Source organism: Heliconius melpomene, chromosome 6 (genome assembly GCF_056956725.1).
Source record: "Heliconius melpomene rosina isolate 202511_hmr_F chromosome 6, ASM5695672v1, whole genome shotgun sequence".
NCBI classification, from domain to species: Eukaryota; Metazoa; Arthropoda; class Insecta; order Lepidoptera; family Nymphalidae; genus Heliconius; species Heliconius melpomene.
Window position 1 is genome coordinate 2,227,883 of NC_140394.1, and position 15,462 is coordinate 2,243,344.

Here is a 15,462-nt window from a genome sequence, read left to right on the forward strand (position 1 = left end):
TTCTACTAAAAGTAAAGCTTATGTATTATATAATAAGGGACTAAGTGCCATCACATACTCCTGTCATAATCATAAAAAGCGAAACGACACCTACATTTTAGGTAAAATGGACTCATTCCACATAAAAATTTTGCGAGTTTTAAATATATTTCAAAAGGGTATCGCAGTACACTTTGTTTGAATAAAGGAAGCCGTTAATTATTTCTTTAATATTGATTTTATATTTTAAGTATTTTTCTTTATAACAAATTAGTATAGAATAGAAGAAGAAAAAATACCATAGAATAATTTGTTTTTGCCACATCCCAGACAAGGGGTGGTGAGTGACGAAACTTAACGCCGCGCTTTGTCTTGGAATATTACAAATTAATTAAATTCTAACAAAATTTAATAAACTAACAAATAACTCTATTTATTATTAACCATACAACCTTCACATGTTCCCCTATCTCATACTAAACTAGCAAACTAAAACGATTTAAGCCCCGATAAGTTGAGATACTTGAGGCACTTCAATCAGGCGCAAGCTTAGCTAGATGCTTCCGTCTACGTTTTGCAATAGGCAGGCATTCTGTTAGCGAGCGAGTGAATAAATAAAACGTTGCGGACGAGGCATGTTTGGTTACAGGTTCAATCGATAAGTCTATGCTTGAATGGTTAGGTTTTAATAGGTATTTTATATTGATTATTTTAATATATAAGGATCATCTAAAAGTAAATAAATTATACAAGTATACTTGAATTGTTCCACACTAGGGAAGTAGTTACGAAAGTGGTTACCCTGCACCATGAATGGTTTTTTTCTTCTTAAAATAATCGTTTGTGTTTCGTAATTTGCTTAAATTCATTTTCACTAATTCTAGATATTTAAAGAAAAATAATAAGTAAATATATCATCAATAATTTATCGTATCACTTTTAGTCAAATTGAATATTTTATACGATTAGGGGCCACAGCTCTACCAAGCACTTTATCTACGTAAAGCAAGGAAATCCTCGAATTTATAAATAATATATAAATATACCTTCAAGAGAGATTTGAACTCACAACTACCACTATATTAGAATGCATAAAAAACACGCCACGAGGGTGCAAGTGGGACTCGTCTGATCTATTGAATATTTATAGATAAAAAGGTCGTGGCAAGCCTCGGGCAATCGTCCTTTAAGACGTTGGGTAATACGTCTTTGATTCTCACACTTTACTGTAGATATACAATATATTTCACTTTACTATCTATGATTTTAAATAAATATCTATAAAAATGATGTTTAAGTTAAGTTTAAAAAATTAAAAAGTTACATAAAAAAATTAAAAGCCTCAATGATTTTTTTCGCACCGCTTCTTCTCTTACGTTCTTCTCGTGGAATTAATTGACATGTAAATGTTTATTAACCGCCCTCCAACCAGGTGGACCGACGACCTTAAGAAGACAGCGGGAAACCGCTGGACTCAAAGGGCGCAGGACCGGACGGAGTGGCGAGCATTGGGGGAGGCCTATGTCCAGCAGTGGACCTTAAAAGGCTGATGGATGGAAATGTTTATTTTAAATAAAACTTTTAATACGTAAGTGTGCGACTAAGTCGATTCCCACTCGAGGAAATAAAATATTTAATATTTTCAATTCTCTTCACTGGTAAGAACGCAAAGAGCGACGCTAAGTTCCACCATTTAACACTCAATTGAAAAGAGGGGAATGGACGTGCCTTAATGAGAACGAAATGTTCCCAAATCCTCACTATCTACTCTATGTGCGATACTGTGTGAAGCTAAAATATTTATAATTATACTTTTAATTGTTAAAATCATCTGATAATAATTACGACCAGTACCAGACTACTTTGCAGAACGAAACAAAAATAAAACAAAAAACATAGTAATTATTTAATTATTGTTCTTAATAAAACAATATTATTTGCATAACCATATTGTTGTACCACATTACGCTTATAACAAAAACAATTCAGCCTAATATATTCTATTTAAATAATCCCCTAAATCCTTCTCTAAAGGATAGCGTGTACAAATAAACATTTTCAAAGGCCAAAAAGTATAACAAAGCAAAAACAACAAATCATTCACATTCAAAAATATACATAGAAATATCCCAATTATTCCACCTGAATACATAACGACGTTATTTTTATAGGATTCGAAAAACCATCGAAATTCCTTTCATGGTAAGCTTTCAATTCGCTTCTAAAATTAAAACACGATTGGTCATTTACATCCGGTCTTTATTTAGAGATTTCCAAATGAATATTGGCTTAGTTCATATAAAATTGGAACGTGATCAGATAAGCTACTTTTGATTACGACTGTTGCTCTGGTAAAAAGCTGTGATACGATTCTAAAAGCGTTAGTTTTATTATTTGTTTTAGTAAAAGCTAATGGAGCATCCTGTTTATATGTCTCTCGCTTCGCTTCGCCTCGGTGGTCAAATAAAACCATAAAGAAGCTGCGTAGTATGTATGACAAATTCTAAGAGATAACTTTGACCACAGGTACAGTGGGCTTAAACGGAATTTTTAGTGTATTGAAATGAAGAAACCTATTTGCGGAGAAATGGACTATCCAATACATAAATAATTTTGTAATTAGAACCAATAGTTCGTGAGGTCAGAGATCTTAAACAAAGAAATTCTTCACCTTTATTTTCGCAAAACTAATCAAACTTTCACCTAATCAAAAACATTTAAAATTTGTAGTAAAAAAAATAAATTTAAAATTTATAGGAAAAAAGAACTATCAAACTAAAGCAAAACGAGAGCTGTCATCAACAATTTTTCCAAATAATTAAACAAGAGACAAAGCCAGTGACCTCCCATTATCAAATTAAGCATCCATTAAATGTTAAAACACGCTAATGGATTGATGTAATCATCACAATAATTCCATAATGAATACTCACGCACCGTCCCGTCCGTCCCGTCCGTGCGTGACAATCAAAATATAATTTAACAAATAGTGACGTGACATATTGTGTTGTGTGAGAGAAATGACACGTTGACATCATTTGGCTTAACTAAATGAAATTAAGTGCTTGTTTTCATTAATGATTTATAATCGAGGATGCAAGGTAAATTTACTTTATTTTTACGTTTTTGTAGTGTTATTCGATGATATCCCTATCATAATAGAATAATATTTTTAGAAAACGTATAAAATAAATATATATACCTACATATTTAAACGTCTCGGCTTCGAACTGCAACTCTTTATTTCAAGCTACGTCGATTTTTTTAAATACATTTGTTACAAATTATAGGACGGCTTAAGAGAGCCGCGTCAATTATATGTTTACTAAAAAATACTTTTTTCTCTATTTTCCATACATTGAAATTTTATATACTAAGTTATAGATCCTAATATGGGATTTAATTAATGCAAACTAAAGAAATGTTTGATATATATATAGATACATTATAATTGTATCGAGCCGTAGTACAATGGCATAGTGTTTAATTCTAACTACGACTGATATAGGTTTATTTCCACTCGGAGTTTGGAGTATAATTGAGCGGCGGAACCCAACGCCGTGATTTATCTTTCTAAATAAAAAAAATATATAATAATGTTCTCGTTTGTTAACACCCAAAAACATCTATCCACACATCCCATTCGTATCTGTTACAGATAATTCCAACACAACACTACTTTAGTCCACGGTGCGTCTAAGTAATCTTGTATTGCCGGTCTCACGGGAAATCTAAGTTTTGCCGCAACGCTGACTCGTACAAATGGAAAAACGGGTGGTAATGCGGTTGTCCACCAATTATTGTAGCGTGCCGCTTTAATTCTGATACAACTTTTTTTCGTCCTTTTTCGTCCTTTTTTTGTCCTTTTACGTGATAAGATTGTCACGTTATAAGATAGATTTTAGTGTATCTATGTAGTGTTCGTATGTATTTTTAATGAATTTCATTTGTGCTAAGTATTGTAGTGTATGTTGGTAAAGTATATAGTTTATCACTAAAATAATGTTAAGAAGTTCTTCAAGTTTTTTTATATGAGTTAATTCACTATTTGCCAGTCGTGGCGCAGGAACGCACAAGCGTGCGGCTGTAGCTGTGCGACAGGTTATGGGTTATTCCTGATGTCAGCAGGATGATTGTTAGTTCGTTCTCCATTTTGAGGAATATTATTTTTTTTTGTATTACTATGCTCCGGTGTTGAATTCCGCCATTCAAAATACTAAGGTCTTGAATTCGAAAAACGAAGAACGTGTGAGAAGAGTGTGAAATTGATGATAAAAATATTAATAGAATAGAGATAATGTCTTTATAAAACTAAACTTACAAAAGTTTTGATTATAAATTACAGAAATACCAAAAATAATTAAACATTTTAACGATTTCATAACATTTATGAATAGACATTTAAATAATATAAATTGGTGGTAAATTTATGTATCTAGAGTCAGAAATATTATTTCAAAAAACACGTAAAAAAATGTAAGTAAATATTTTTACACAAAAAATACAGATTTAGCAAGGAAAATGTTATTTTACCTAAAACCGTTCACCGTAACAAAGAGATAAAAGGAATAATCTGAATATAAAAACATACTCAGATAGTTTAGGCACGTAGACAGAATGAGTGATGAAAGATAAAAACGATGTACGGTGAAAAAATGGAAACGAGGCAAGAAATGTCGCTCTAGATGAACAATGTAATAGAAATTTACCTATTTCGAATTAGCTTTGGTCATATTGAGGTGAAAATCAAAGGCATTAAATTATTCTATTAGATATTTTTTTAAATGTAAAGGATCATTGGTCTGGGTAACAAGGTAAGCTAGCAGGTTAAAAAATCTGGAATTATGGACAGTAGATAATTGGAACAAAAGGAAGTCTCGACACAATTGCCTGTGTAGAGATACCTTTGTAATGTTAATTTCGAAATATATTTGTATTGAAAATGTCAATTGAGACTAGTCGTTACACTGGAGTACGTGCGGTGACTACCCGCGATAGGAAGTGGATTCGTTTCCCACTCGAGGAAATTAAATATTTAATGTTTTTATTTTGTCACGCCTCCCCTACCATATACGGGATACAGCGTGAAGCTATAAAAATATCTACCATCATATCGCATAACAGAAAATACTTTCGATATTTATTAAAAGAAATCTGAATTATTCTAAATCATTTATATATTTTCATTGTAATAAAAGTGAATTCAAAGTTAGAAACACGCGAATAAAACTAAATACTGCACAACATACCGAATAGCCATTTTATTTTACTGTGTAAAAAGTTTTGTACGATTTTTTTAATCTGACATTTCGTACATTTCAGTAATCCGTGGTCACGGGCTTTGAGTGGACGTTACGCAAAATAAATTCGTTTTATTCCTAGGTCATATACAAGGTTATACAAAATAAAAAAAATAAAAAATCAGCTTCACGCTGTATCCCGCGCACAGCAGGATAAGCAGAGAGTTAAGTGTTAAGTTCTTTCCATTCCCTTTTACATAAACTTATATATCCTTTATCATATTTGATAAGTTATTTTTGCACAGTTTCATATACAAACTTCAGAATTTTCAATTTAAAACAATAAGAGATAGTGTTGTCAGTTTCTGTCGTCAGTAGCGCGCCGGTGCAGAATGCAGTTCTCCTGAGGAGGGTCGTCGAGAAACTTAACAGTTGTTGACTTTAATTTAGGTTTACAATTTTCTTCGCGAGACGTCTCGAGGAACGTGGAAGATTCTGAAGGAGCTTCAGAGTACACATTTGTATACGTCATTACTTTGTATCAATATTTCTTTTACGTTTACAAAGCTTAAATTAAAATATGTTTATTTGAATTTCACAAACTAAATGGAAATGTGCATTGGAAAGTAAATAATAATTTATATTTTTATATTATACTAGCGACCCGAAAACCAAATTTAATTAATTCTATATTGAGTTTTGTGAAAGACTTTGCAACATATTGTGTTGAGTTTCGTAACTTAACGCCGCTTGTTTGATTCCTTCGCTTTGTATATTGCACATTGCAGAGTAGACTGAGGGAACTTGGGAACCTAGTATTTAGACACTCCAGTCCTACTAAGATAATTCCGGTAAACTCTTTAAGTGGCAGAACTCGAGACCGCGTTTAATCTCGTTACCACAGCGAAGAAATGAAAATATTTATTTATATATATTAAATATTTTATTTTGTCGAGTGGGAACCGAAACCACTACTTATCGCAGTTATAGTTGCTTAGTCGTGCCTCTGTGCCACGACCAGCCTCTGTTAGAATAGTCTAATATTCTATTAAACGATGTAAATATGCTTAAGTATGAAGAAAGGTCAAAGTTCCTTCCAGGGTTTATACTATAAGATTTGGTGATATATCATTATTTCTTGGAAAGTTAAAGGTACGAATAATAAGATTTAAGTAAGCCCAACCAGATTTATTGATCGAAATTTCCATACAAACTTCTCAGTCCTTTTCTACCCTTGAGGGACCAAAGTTACGAACACGCAAGAAATACGTCCTCTATTTAATATGAATTACAAATATTTGTGGTAACTTGCAAACGTTTTAAATGTCAGCTTCCTACAAAAAAAGCCGACATTTAAAACACTTTGCAGGAGTCCGTCTACGATTTACTTCCTGAAGTGGGAATCGAACCTGTTACGAGTATTAAGAGATCAGCCACTATTCCACGATGGCACCTTTACTCCATACTTTAAAATAAAGCTATTGTGGCCGAACTATAACTTTGATTTACTTATCGGAAATAAAACGTGGTTGTTTTATATGGTTTTATATACAATTTCAATAAAAGTACCATTAAAATCAATTCACAGCAGTGTTCGCGTGGGCGCGATCAAAAAGATAAAAATTGATATTTTAGTTCCCACTAGCCTGTGGCCGGTACGTATCGGCGTTATGATATAACTTAATATGACATTTCATTTTTTTATATGACTGGTCTTCTATATACTCGTATTTTTAGGCTATTATTGCAAACAAAATGTATCGTGTGATTTAATAATAGTACATACTACTTAATTATAAAGTTATTTAAGAGAAAAAGGCTATTGCTTTAAACTATTTTTAATTTATTAAAGTATCTTATAATATGTTCATTTTAAGCTTAGAGTTCAGTCGTGTCGAAGGGACACAAGCATGTAATTGTAAACTAGACAGGTTGTGGGTTCGATTCTCACTCGACGAAATGAAATGTTTAATATTTTCATTTCTTCGCTCTGGTTTCGGGACAAAGCGCTCCGCTGAGTTCCACCACTCAACACACAAATCCTTCATAATTCGGCGGAAAGTAGATAGCGGAGTGTCTTATCACTAAGCTCTCTCAATAAAGCTGAATAAAACATTTACTTTATGGTTCAGAATATGTTTAATATTATAAATTGTACGTTTACTATAGCGTGTAAATTATAAGCACTCACCTATTTTGGCGTGTGTTAACTTGAATGACATGACACAGACAAGTGTCAACACCAGGCTAACGATCTTCATCGTGACATACGCTTAAGTCATTTTCACGATATATCTGGAAAGAGGAAACTAGTCTTAGTTGAAAATAAATTTATGGTTTTATAACATGATTATTATATATTTTTTTACGCTTTTTCATTTATTTGAGGCCAGTCGTGGAGGGGTCCCTCCAATCGGGTGACTGTAAATAGGTGTTAGGTTCGATTCCCACTCGACAAAATGAATTATTTAATATTTTCACTTCTTCGCTCTTATATCGACGCAAAGCACGGCGTTGAGCTTCGCCACTCAACATGCAATGGCTGTCTGTGTGTCTTAACACTAGGCTCCTCTGCTAAAAAGAAGAAAAAATTTACGTTTTAAAGACAAAGAATTTGTCTTTGTTTCTTAATCTATACTAATATAATAAAGCGGAAGAGTTTGTTTGTTTGTTTGAACGCTAAGATCTCTGGATCTACTGGTCCGATTTACTTTGTTTTTGTTTTGTATGAAAGCTGCATTCTTCAGAAGTGCTATAGGCTATATAATATTACATTACAAATATGTACTAATAAATTAAAATACTTTCTAATTTGACATGCAATTTATGTTAATAACAAGCGTCGTTGCTAAGCACCGGTTTGCAAAGTTTCTTTACTGTTTTAAGAAAACGTCACCCAAAATGAACTTATATTTTGATATTCATCCTTATAAAATAATAAATATATTATATAATATTTAATAAATATTCTTATAGTTCAAGCAGGCGTAGCCGCATCCGGGTCCACTAGTCTTATCATATATCTATCAATGTTTGTAGTATAGCAATGCATATATTATTGGACAAATAGAATATTCTAATATAAACTTTACACAACAATAAGCTCGAAGCTCCAAGTTCATACTGTATTCAGTTAAATTAATATCAATAATGACCTATATTCATGCTTCACGGAATTTTGCGTACAGTCGGTACTTATTTGCATTTGTAACATTAATTATTATCGAATACATTATCTAAGTTAAATAATAATAAATGTAATACAAATACATACATTATTATTGTAAATCTTACTCGAGGGGATAACAATAATAATAAAACTATATAATATAAATTAAGTAATTCTTTTTGTTTTAGCGTGAAGCTATATTTTCATCAAAATCTAGTGTCTAGACACTCCGTTATCTATTTTCCGCTATTCAAAACGACAATGCACTCAGTGTTATGGAGAAATAAATATAATTTATTTTTCCGAGTGGAAATCTCGAAATAAGAACATTAGATTTTTTTATTTTAAGCTGAAAAAGCGTGAAGCTGAAAAAGTTTGTCTTATTCTAAAAAAAGTCACACATTAAAACCATTTACTTGCTAATGCAAATCTATCAGATAAACCTCTAACACTGTGACACATACCTATAAATATAATTATGTTTAGAGCTTGTCGTCCACAGTAGTTGGACTTGAGCCACTTCATAAAATAAATAGCTTTAGCCCGAGCTTTCAAATAATGTAGAGCCAATCGAAACTTTTAACATAAAGTGGTAGCTCGTATAACTAGTACTGAAATCCCCTTTCGGAATACAGGCGTTAGTGGTATAATGTTAAGGCTTCTCAGGTTTATTGGTACATACCAAAAGATTATGGGTGATTCTGAATATAAAATAAAAGTTATGTTTAAATAATAATTATTATTATATTATAGCTTCACTATTTTTAGCCGTGTAGACAGAGGGAACCAAGAACCTAGACTCCGTTCCCCACTTTACATTGAATAATTGAGGCATTGCGTGTTGAGTGGCGGAACAGCCACCGTTACCAGTGCAAGTAAATGATAATATGAATTATATTATTCCCCCACACGAGATTCAAACCCACAACCGTCGCGTTTACATTCGCACTTGTGCCGCTGTGTCAAGACTGGCGTTTAATTAATAACTTACATAAAAAACAATTGTTTAATACATAAATTTTATATAAGATTCTACTATTATATTATGGATATTAGCTTCCTTTTCCTGAAGTGAACGTTTTATGACATCGAATGGAGGTATGCATTTGAAATTTTGAAGTAAAACAAATAGATTCACTTAAGCGGACCTCGATTTATATGCGAACGTAGAAGAATTCAATTTCCCGTATAAAAATCTCGAATGGACAGAGAGCTAAGTCGAATAATTCTTATATGGACCCACGTTCTGAATGTGAATATATGAATGCCAATTAGATTTCATTTAGATAAACTTATTATACGAGAATATGGTCAGTTGTTAACAGGTGAGCAAGCGTGTTTCATTGCTTTGGTGTTGAGGTAAAGCGCGGCGTTGTGTTCCGCCACTAAACACACAATGCCTCTAGATTTCGGTGAAAAATACTATACTCCCTCTGCCTACCCTGCTGATTGCGGGTTACAGCGTGAAGTTAATTATATATGAAGTATAAGCACAAGTAATAACAAAACGTAAATAACATATCTAAATTACTTTTACACGCTTAAAGGGTTATGTTCAAACAGTTTTAAACAGCGAAATATTACACTCTCTTATGAAAACTAAACTGAACGGTTGGTATTTAAAATATAATTATATGTTCGAAACATATAATTATATTTTAATAGCCAAAATATATAATTTAAAAGCATAATTTAGGTAGTGGAAAATATTCTCATTAATTTTCTCCTTTTTAACTATAGATAGAAATGATTTGAGTAACCTATTTTCACTATAATATATAGCGAAGTTAATTTTTTATACCCGTATTGCTGTAACGTAAACTAAAGTGAAATTACACATTATTGCCTTCTGTTTCCAGCGTTAGAATTTAGATAACCTCAATGAGAGTCAACATGATGCATGAGAATAGCATGAAAACTTTATTTACATAAAGAAGATAACGGCTTCAAACCTCACTTGATGCATTATATATATATTTATTAAATTATTTTCATATTGTAAAATATATAAAATACATATAAAAATGTACAATATTATATTTAGGTATATTTAAACATTATATAAGATACAGTAAAATTAAGAATTGAAAGAATGAAAGAGATATTGATAGTGTTTTTACCACTAACTTCAAAAACTAAATTTATTTTTTATCTTTACCCTTTATCACAATTATATCAGAGGGCAAAGAGAACGTAGTGTGAAGACACTCCTTGTCCGTTTGTCGCCTGAATTGCGTGAATAGTGGCGGAATCACCAAAATCTTAAAATTAAATACAAGTACATAACTTATGTTCTCCACTATTTTCTTCAAGTATAGATTTTAAAATTTTTAAGTTCTAACAACTACGTCACCTTGAATCTACCTAAGATACGTGTTTTAGTTTTGGTACTCTACGCTGGAAGTTGATTTTGTGTTCGAGCTCCTTTATGTTAATCTTTTGTCTTGAGAGTTGGATTGGAAGTTTCTTTCAAGTTTTCTGCAACGAGCTTTGGAGGCTTATTTAAAGTATAAGTTATTTTAAATATCGTCTACGTGGCTTAATTTATTTATTTTATTAGGCTTACTAACGCAACGGTTTATATATTATTTTATATACGCAGTAGCCTCCTATAGGGCAGTATAGGCCGAGGAAACCTGGTGTTAGATATTTCGTCTCCCACTTTCAAATGGATTTTGGAGCATTGCGTGTTGAGTGGAGGTAGTCAACGCCGGGCTTTTGTCTACATTTCATTATATTATATTTTTAATAAATCTATCTTATAAAATTAAAGCACACACAATACACAATAAGCGTGAAATTCTAATCAATATAAACATAGAAATATATAAAAGCAGATCATGATAAGAGAAAAAAAAATTAAAAAAGATAAAAAGCATATTAAACTTAACATTAAATATTGTTTGCGTTATAAAGTAATTGTGTAAACGGGACGGGAATGGGTTCGATTCCCACTCGAGAGCCTAAATTATTAAATATTTTCGCTCTAGTAGCAAGATTTAGCAACACCTCCAATATAAGGTAGCAAAGAGACTTACCTCTGCGTATTTTGCTACTAATAACTTCCCGCTCTAAATATTTTCTCAATCACAAAGAAATTAGCCTACATCTCGATATAAAAGTCCAGGAGCTTTTGTATGAAGCGTGAGGATCATTAGTGTTTTTGCACAATGCCGACCAATGGGCTGGTCTGGAAATGCACAGTTGCACAGAGATAAATTGCTAATGAAAAGATTGCGTGCCAGAATAATTCACACATTTAGTAGAAACTGCAAATTATACAAGTTTTATGAAAGTAAGATTTCTGAATAGATTGAATTGAAAGAACGTTTTAGTGCTCGCCTGCCTTTTTTTATATTTTACTTAAGTTACGACTTAAAAAATTTAGTTGCATGATTTTCTTAAAAAAAGTAATTTGTACACATGTGTTTTTCTAATTATACCTTGATGTGGTTGTATAAATAAACTAATAAAAAAATACAAAATTATTAAGAAAAATCAAATTAAATCAGGTTCAGGAACCCATAGGGAACCTAGTGTTAGGACACTCCGTTCTCCAGACGTTTTGTTCCCGCTGGATTCCAGATTCATTGTGTGTTGAGTGATGTTGAATGGTGTTTGCTATACATATACTTATATGTATTACAATTAATGTGGCAAGGGATACTAAATCCCCAATAGTTATGTAACTCGTGTTAGCATTTTAAGAAGTTATAGACTTCTTAAAATGCTAACAAGTTATAAGTCTATCTATATAAAATTCTTTTGTAATTGTGTACATACAAAAACGACACAGGAAACTTCTTGACATTTATTATTAACTAGTGGACCCGGACGCGGCTACGCCTGCTTGAACTATAAGAATATTTATTAAATATTATATAATATATTTATTTTTTAAGGATGACTATCAAAATATAATTTCATTTTGGGTGACGTTTTCATAAAACAACAAAGGAACTTTGCAAACCGTTGCTTAGCAACGACGGTTGTTATTAACATGACAGAATAAATTGCATGTCAAATTAGAAAGTATTTTAATTTATTAGTATATATGTGTAATGTAATGTTATATAGCCTATAGCACTTCTGAAGAATGCACCTTCCATACAAAACAAAAACATAGTAAATCGGACCAGTAGATCCAGAGATCTTAGCGTACAAACAAACAAACAAACAAACAAACAAACTCTTCCGCTTTATTATATTACTAGTGGACCCGGACGCGGCTACGCCTGCTTAAACTATAAGAATATTTATTAAATATATTATTTTCAGTTTTCAATAGAATTAGTCAGAAAATATAAGCTTAAATAATCAAAAAGAATAATAAGTAGAGACATATTATTAGAAAAAATATCTGAGAAATTGAAAACCAACATAAGAAGTAAAAGTAACTAAAGGATATTCTTAATATAAGAAAAAATACCTAGAACCCGTACCTAAAAGGATACTTTTTGCTAGCAATATCATATAAAATAAGAAGAGAACCAAAGTGTATTTTATATTAAATATAACAGCAAGTAAAGTTCGAAAATGTATGAAAATTTATAAAACCATCAACTTCATCTGCCCGTTTGCGTTGGTCATAGGTATTCATACTATGCCGCCCGTAAGCTAGGTCATTTGGAATCAGTGACATCTCCTTAATTAATTATTAGAATGTTATACAGTAAACTATAATTTCAATCTAGATAAAATGTTAAGAGTGACTATTCATAAGGATGAATATCAAAATGTCGCGATAACGGTTGCGTAGCGACGCGACGGTTGTTATTAACATGGCAGAATAAATTGCATGTCAAATTAGAAAGTACTACGTAATGTAATGTTATATAGCCTATAGCGCACTTCTGAAGAATGCAGCTTTCATACAAAACAAAAACAATGAAAATCGGACCAGTAGATCCAGAGATCTTAGCGTTCAAACAAACAAACAAACAAACAAACTCTTCCGCTTTATTATATTAGTATAGATTAGTATAGACATTATTTTTTCTTTTTATTTATTCTCCAGAGTCACTTAGTAACTAATCTCCTTAATTTAGGAAGTTGAAATCTGGCATGAAGGTATGTTAGGGGATAAGGATTTCTCGAAATTCCAATTGGAACGGGAAAATGTTGATTATTCATTCCTTAAAGTTCTTAAGGAATTGCTGGCGACAAACAGTCTATTATGTTTACAACATTTATTGATATTTATTATTTGAAGTATAGATAATAAATATAAATTAATAAGTTGAGGCCAGTCAGTGAGACTGTAGGTGCTACTGGTTGTGGGGTCGATCTCCAGTCGAGGAAATTAAATATTTATATAACTTTATATTTTCATGTCTTTGCTCTGATGGTGAAGTACAGCGCGGCATTGAGTTCTGCCACTCAACACGCAATGATTCCAAAATTCGTATAAAAATGGGGGAACGGAGTGTCTTAACACTAAGTTCCGTCTACTACCCCGGTGCTGTGCGGGATACAGCGTGAAGCCGACTAATAATTATCAATAAACCTTCACTACTGCATAATTATTTTCTATGAACCGTAACAAATCAACTGTAAATCGAAAATATTTTCAGCACGCTATAAAGGATTCCTTTCGAGAGCCAATCTCTCGTTTCAAGCATTATTCACATCGAAAATATTTTATTTAGACTGCCATTTGTGAGTTTTAAATAAATATTCTTGCAATGTATTGCGTTTTAAATATTCGTATACCAATTATTGGTGTTGCAAAATTATTTTTTATAAATATATAATATGTAGTATGTCGGGTGTCGTTCTTTCAAAATAACAATGACATAATGCAAAAATTTTATTTTTTTATAATGACAACAATGTAAAAAATAGAGAATTTAAAAACAGTATTATGGTTTTGAGCTAGTTTTTTTTAAGTTTATTTATAACAGGTGCATTTTCTTTTGCATTTGCATTCATCCCTCCTCAAGATGAATATTAAGAGGCGGTCTCATTGAACACTCGACTGTGGGTTCCTTTTCCACTTGGAAGGAAGAATTATTTTCCTTTCCGCACTATGGTAACATGTCAAATTGCTGTGGAAAATGAATAGAAAATAGAGAGAGTAGTGTCTAACACAACATTTCTTTCACTTACCACGCTTAAACTAATAAAAACATACGAAATAACAATAAAAAATAAAACAAAACAAATCTCAAATATTTTGTAACGCAAAATCGTGATGAAAAATTACATAACGTTTCCCACTTCACAATTCCCCACACTTACCACTTACCATTTAAAAAAAAAGGAACGCAGCCTGAGCGAATGCATATTAACAAGAATATACCGACGTTCTCGAAAAAAGATAGAAAAATGCCTTTCAAAAGATAGCACAAAGAAATTCAGTACCTAAATTGTACAAAGCATAGTTAATGCGGACAGCATTTCTTTTCGCCTGAAAACGTGCGGAGATTTTGCATGTTTAGTTTTTTTTCTTTCTTTCCTTCCTTGCGAATCCGGTGAAGGACCAGTGTGAAATTATTCTTTGAATTTTAACGATTGTAATAAGAATATGAGAGTGAAGTGACGTTTTTTTTTTCCTTTTTTAAAAGTGTTATCTATGCATATTCGTATAATAAAAATGCAAGTCGTTTCTGTCTGTAATAGAGAAGATATTTATATAAGAAAAAATATTATTGGGGGCATATATTAAAGTAATAAAAAACCTAGAACAATGGTTTTTGAAAATAATTTTAAATTTTAGCTTTAATTTTAATTTTGTCGGTTTGTTTGTTTTTCTATGCATATAACTGATAAAAATATTTTCTTAACTTGTAGCAATTTCATTTATTAACATTAAAAAAATCACATTTATAAAAAATAACTTTTAAATAAAAGTTTATTATTTTCTAACGATTCTGCTTTAAGTTTACTATAAAAAAGCGATTATAGGCTGCCCTACAATATAGTGCGAACACGCGAATTAGTAATTCGCTAACCGCGTGATGGACCGCACATGAATATTTGAAATATTAAAAGCATGTCACCGTCTGATACCAATTATTTAGTTGAATTTATATTTATGAATGTAGAGACCAGTCGTGGTGCAGAGGCACAAGC

The 15,462-nt window shown here is 31.7% G+C and overlaps 1 protein-coding gene across 2 annotated transcripts in view; it reads right to left on the reverse strand.

The window, feature by feature from the left end:
• The window catches only part of LOC146538047 (cyclic GMP-AMP phosphodiesterase SMPDL3A-like), a 64,338-nt gene that overhangs the window by 30,785 nt on the left and 18,091 nt on the right, over positions 1–15,462 (reverse strand). For both annotated transcript variants that reach the window (XM_085186871.1, XM_085186870.1), the window contains exon 2: positions 7,411–7,514. In XM_085186871.1, coding sequence (XP_085042997.1) covers positions 7,411–7,480 — 70 coding nt within the window. In that variant the 5' untranslated portion in view covers positions 7,481–7,514. The remainder of the gene's footprint in view (positions 1–7,410; positions 7,515–15,462) is intronic.